At 35.3% G+C, this 6,236-nt stretch overlaps 1 protein-coding gene across 2 annotated transcripts; it reads right to left on the reverse strand.

The window, feature by feature from the left end:
- Nucleotides 1-3,006: 3,006 nt before the first annotated feature.
- LOC122085468 (UPF0481 protein At3g47200-like) lies at nucleotides 3,007-5,488 on the reverse strand. Of its 2 annotated transcripts, none has more exons than XM_042653910.1 (2): nucleotides 5,339-5,488; nucleotides 3,007-4,637 (listed from the first exon to the last, which is right to left on the reverse strand). In XM_042653910.1, exon 2 carries the CDS (start codon nucleotides 4,355-4,357, stop codon nucleotides 3,596-3,598), a length of 762 nt encoding a protein of 253 aa, XP_042509844.1. In that variant the 5' UTR covers nucleotides 4,358-4,637; nucleotides 5,339-5,488; the 3' UTR covers nucleotides 3,007-3,595. The 2 variants fall into 2 exon arrangements, with proteins under 2 accessions (XP_042509844.1, XP_042509845.1); XM_042653911.1 differs by lacking the exon at nucleotides 5,339-5,488 and adding an exon at nucleotides 4,884-5,262.
- Between the last annotated feature and the right edge of the window lie 748 nt (nucleotides 5,489-6,236).

Raw genomic sequence — 6,236 nt, forward strand, 5'->3', positions numbered from 1 at the left:
TTAACTTTAGAACACTAAGTTAGGTGTGTTTATTAGCACTTTTGTTTGTATTTCACTTTCTCCATGTAATATTTTCTTTTGCTTAGTTGTTTGGTTGTTTTAACAAAACATGATGGGTTTAATAAGGACCAAAGAGGCTGTCAAATAGTTTATTCAATAATTTACTCCTATTATGTAGTTATGTAGTTAAATATTTGCTTGTTCAATGCTTCATTTAATTTGATACAAGATTGAAGCATTCATCAATGAAAAAAAATCAGTTAAGTATGCGAATAAACTAGCAAATCGATTGCTAACCGTTTAGAAACTGTATGGATTAAACCGCGATCAAAACCGTTTAAAATTGTGAAACCGACACTGTTTAAAAACTGTAAAATGTAAAATGGTTCTGGTTTCGGAAAGTGCAAACATTTTAAATGGTTTGGTTTTGGTTTTGGTTTCAGCTAAATAAATGTGAACCGAATCAAACAGTGTTGTATACACCGAAACCAAACCGATTAATACCCTTACGATTCCCATTCGACACACACATAATATGAATACTAATATTTATATTTTGGAATCAAATTCTTTAATATACACAATATGACATACAATATGAATACTCATACTAAATATTAAACATATCAATGGATTCATGGGATCACAAACTTCATGTGACTTGTAGGATGGAACAAATGGTCTTTATGACAGTCAAGAAGAGGAGAATTGATGCAGCAATGAGAGAAATGGATGCCCATGGAGAATTGATGCAGCAATGTGTTACATATTTATCATTTGATACGTATAATAGTTTTGTTCCATTCTAGTCCTTCCACAATATCACATAGTAGACCTTAGGGTATGAAATTAATTAGTCACTAACTTAATCCATCCAAGCAGATGATTCATTGAAGAGATCAATGTTTAGACAAAAAAAATAAAGTCAATTTATTTTAAATTATAATTATTAATAAATAATATTTTTAAGTCTTCTATATAAACTATTTACAAAACATGTCAGTGAGCTTAGAATTTTTGTCCTATCAAAATCATATATATCTCTCTCAAGATTTTTTTTTTTTTTTTTTTTTTTTTTTTTTTTTTGCTTAGGCTCCCTTAGTGTTAAAAAATAAAAATAAAAATCGTATCAAACTAGAAACAACAACAAAAAATAAAGAAATTAAAAACAATATCCTACACGATGGCTTTAGGCTTTACCATCCCATTTTGAGAAGAAGCAACACAATTACAATACGCATTAAAAATTGACAATCAATAGAGGATAATCAAAATAGAATGACACAAATTAAGACTTGGCCAACATAATCCCATCTCAAATAGCCTCAATTTCCATGACGAATACTGACTTCATGTCAATAGTAGGATGGCACAAACGGCTTGTATTACTGTCAAAATGAGAAGAGATAATGCAGCAAGGAATGAAATGAAAGTCCACGGAGAGTTACAATAGTTGAGCATCAAACTTGCCTTCCATTTGTGACTTGGGATCTTATAATATTTCTCCACTTCATGGCAAACTCCATAGAAATAAAAATTACCATCTATTACACTAGGAGTAACCTCTTTGAGAAGACTATTAAATAAGACAACCACCACTTTTGGGTCACCAAGCAAGCTCTCAATAATTCCCTTCTTCTGAAGCAACTCAACATCCTTGGGAGAGTCAATGAAACCATCAATGAAGGCAGCATAAGTTGTGATATAATTATCAAAGCTGTCACGAGACAGCTCAAAGGCAATAAGGTTTCAAAGTAGAGGCTCTATCCATTCCTCAATTTTCATGGTTGGAATTTTCAACACTCCATTGTTGAATACAATATGGTTGATAGGGTGCCAACTCGATTTTCCTAGGGAGAGAGTGGTAGTGATACAGATTTTAAGTACAACCATGGCACTTAATTATAAAGCATGAGGCTACCATGAGCATCCAGATTCTTCTGGTTGATAGGGTGCCAACTTGGTTTGTTTCTTCCATTAATCTTTGTTCATGCAGTTTAGGGTAATCAAACAAGCCATTATTATAGGGGTTTAGGGTATCTCAAAATCCAAAAGTGCAGACTCCCCAAGGGACAAAACGTTTGAATGGATACACCTCGAACACACTTACATGGTGGGAAGAAGAGAAGTGAAGAGAGAATTTTTCCCCAAATTGCAAGAGAGGAAAGAGAAACCCTAACTTGCGTAGAAATCTCTCTCTCTCTCTCTCTCTCTCTCTCTCTCTCTCTCTCTCTCTCTCTCTCTCTCTAAGTGACGACTAAGGATACGAATTTGAAACTGAGCCGAGCTATTTACACTGAAATCGTAAAATCGTTTAGTAAATGGTTCGGTTATGGTTTCAAGTTTTAGACCGAGTAGCTAAACGAGACGGTCCGATTTCAACCATTTAATCCGTCAATTTCAAACCAAATTGACACCGTGAAAATCAAACTGTTTACACGGTCAAACCGATCCGTTTAACCCATATAGTGATTTAATAGAATAAGGGGTTAACTAATGTGTTTTCAGTGCCTTCATGCTCTTTAACTTTAGAACACTAAGATAAGTTGTGTTCATTAGCAGCTTTGTTTGTATTTCACTTTCTCCATGTAATTTTTTCTTTTGCTTAGTTGTTTGGTTGTTTTAACAAAACACGATGGGTTTAATAAGGACCAAAGAGGTTGTCCAATAGTTTATTCAATAATTTACTCCTATTATGTAGCTATGTAGTTAAATACTTGCTTGTTCAATGCTTCATTTAATTTGATACAAGATTGAAACATTCATTAATAAAAAAAAAATTCAATAAGTATGCGAACAAACTAGCAAATCGATTGCTAACCATTTAGAAACTATATGGATTAAACTGTGATCAAAACCGTTTAAAACTGTGAAACCGACACCATTTAAAAACTGTAAAATGTAAAATGGTTCTGGTTTCGGAAAGTACAAACATTTTAAATGGTTTGGTTTTGGTTTCAGCTAATTAAATGTGAACCGAATCGAACCATACAGTATACACTGAAATCGAACTGTACCGTATACACCGAAACCGAACCGATTAATACCCTTACGACTCCCATTCGGCACACACATATTATGAATACTCATATTTATTTTTTGGAATCAAATTCTTAAATATACACAATATGACATACAATATGATTACTCATACTAAATATTAAACATATCAAGGGATTCATGGGATCACAAACTTCATGTGACTTGTAGGATGGAACAAACGGTCTGTATGACAGTCAAGAAGAGAAGAATTGATGCAGCAATGAGAGAAATGGATGCCCATGGAGAATTGAAATACTTTTGCATCAAACTTGCCTTCCATTTGTGCCATGGAGTCTCATAATATTTCTCCAATTCATGGCGAACATTGTAGAAGTAATCTCTCCCTGTAGTGACATCTTTGAGAAGACCATTAAATAAGGCAGCCACATCTTTTGGTTCACCAAGCCAGTTCTTAATAATTCCCTTTTTCTGAAGCAACTCAACATCCGTGGCAGAGTTGATAAGGTCATCCATGAACAAAGCATAATCTGTGATGTAGTTCTTGTACACAGAACTAGACTGTTCAAAAGCAATGAGGTTTCGAAGTAGAGACTCAGTCCCATCCTGAATTGTAATGGTTGGAATTTCCAACACTCTTTTGAAATGTTATGTCCAACAAACATGTCTTCTTCTTCACCTCCTTCTCAAACTTGACACAGGCCTCCTCAAGCTCTATTGCACAATGGATGGACATGATTGGTCCAGGATCCCGTGGCCTCCACCGCCCTGAGGATGTTTGGAGGAACAAATCTCGTACAAAATGAAGCAAATGGTGAGGTCTGATTGTGGAGGCCACTGCCGCCTTGGGAAACGATTCGACTACCTCTAAGCATCGAAATTGATTACTTTCAGGGGTAATGCTGTGGGACTGTGGCACTAGAATTTGAAAGAAATTGAAGATGAGTGCATCAAGTCCATTAGAATTAGAATTCCCTGTGAATAGTTCATAGAGACGCTCAAGAACAAAGAAAGGAAGTTGATTTTCTAGTAGAATCAGGTCGTACTTTATAAAATAAAACATCCATGGGGTATTCATTATCATATCTGGATCATCGTTAGTAATCTTAAGGATGAGCTCAAGTATGAAGCAACCATCAATTACCATCATTTTCACAAACTCTTCTTTAGATTCTTGGATAATTTCCGAGTAACATTGCCTAGCTTTGTCTTCCAATTCTGTAATAACATTAACATAATTCTCCAAGGTTGCCTGAAATTGGCTTCGGGTTAGAAAATCATTCAAATATCTCAACTTATGTGGTTCCATGGGTTTTAAGTGTTCCTTGTCGCGGTGGAAAGGGCCAATGGAGGCCATACGAGGAATGTAGGCTTCTGGTTTTCTTTTAAACTATGGATTGGGAACTCGGTAAATGTTGCAATTGAATGACAAGGGACAAACCTTTTTACGATCTTTCTCGATGGATTCCAGCACCAATACACTAATAACTTCATCTCCTCTCCTGCTCTTGTCTTCTCTTACAGTATTATCATCAACTGAAGCGAAAATATGGGGATCTTCATGGCACTTGTGTTCCCTTTTGGTTTTCGTAACATCCGCCATTGCTTGACCTTTGATCTATCTTTCTTTTCAACAACTGCATTGACAATAATAACGATCGGTTAAAATATATTTCCATTTCATCCAACGTCAATGTGGTGCTAGCATGTAAGATTCCATTACGCCCCCACAATTGTATACATCATTTTTCCTTTATTATTTTTTTTTCACTGAAAGATCATTTCTATTAAAGAAAAAGGAAAAACGATAGCAAATACATACAAGCTGGCTAAATCCCAAACACAAAAAGGAGGAGGAGGAACTCCTAAAAAGACTAACCCACCTTCGGCACTGCCATCAGTTGGCTAGACTAACCAAAGAGATTCTCCACTAAAAAGAAAGAAAATCAAACTACTTCTTTGAGACATAATCTTGGACAATTTACAGCATCAACTTCTAGCTCCATGTTGACTAGTGGTGACAAAGCTTGGACAAGATCCGAGGTCTCATACTTAGCAACTGAATTTCTAAGGTAATCAGCATTAGGATTTGCTTCTCAATAACAATGAGTTATCTTTCATTCTATGGAACTCAGATATGGTCCACACCCAACCACCTCCGATGAATGCTCACTTTCCCTTTAAATTATTGGAAAAATCTTAGCTGTATCTCTGCTACACAAGAATAGCAAAAGCTTTATTACTTTGTTTCCTCCAAGTGGAATTCCTAGTATCCAACCCTGTCAAAGTATCCAATAGAGTGTAAAAAAGAATATCAAGAAGGGTGAACAAAGCTAACCTTGTTTGTTTGTATGGTATAAAGCAGCATAACCAGCCAAGAAAGGCTCCCAATACTGTGTTATATAGAGTAGTAGTGTCAAGAGAGAAGCAATGTATTCTTCTGTTCTTCCTAGCATATATATATATATATATATATCAAGTTCATCCAAGACTCGCTCTCAGAGCTTGGCTTCTTAGGCTCTCATTATTGCTAAACGTATATGATAGCTGTTCAGCCAATATCAACCACACCCTACTCCTCACGAGTTGTTCAAAAATCTAAGATCTAACTGTTGACAGCCACACTCTATTTAATAATGTATTGAAATCCTAGCCACCTGGTCATCTACCATTCTAATGTGGAACAAAATTTCCAAAACACTTTCCACAATAAAAGTCATTATTTCTAGTCTCTATGGTGGAGTTCATAGTTCATCCAACTATCTTCATCCAGAAAATTCTATCTAATTACTATTTGTAAAAATTATATGGGCGATAAATGTTAGATCAAACACGGAAAAATAAACACAGATTCACACAAGACACAGATTTAACGAGATTCACATACCGATGTGGTGTGCTACGTCTTTGAACAAAGAAAAAAATAATTCACTATGTTGGAAGAAAAACTACAATTAATATCTATCTCAAGAACACCTAAATCGTGTTCCATCCTACAAGTGATATGAAGTCAGTATCCGCCATGGAAGTTGAGGTTGTTAGAGATGGATTCTATTGGCCAAGTCTTTGTGTTTTTCTACTTTAGTTATCTTTATTGATTGTTGGTAGAGCAAACCCGAAGAAATACTAAAATAAATCAAGACAAATCCCACAACACATGTATCTAGCCATTGGTTGTGAAATAGATTGGGCCTCATGACATTGGTTGTCCTTTAAATCCTCACTAGAAATTTGGC

This window comes from Macadamia integrifolia, chromosome 8 (assembly GCF_013358625.1).
Source record: "Macadamia integrifolia cultivar HAES 741 chromosome 8, SCU_Mint_v3, whole genome shotgun sequence".
NCBI classification, from domain to species: Eukaryota; Viridiplantae; Streptophyta; class Magnoliopsida; order Proteales; family Proteaceae; genus Macadamia; species Macadamia integrifolia.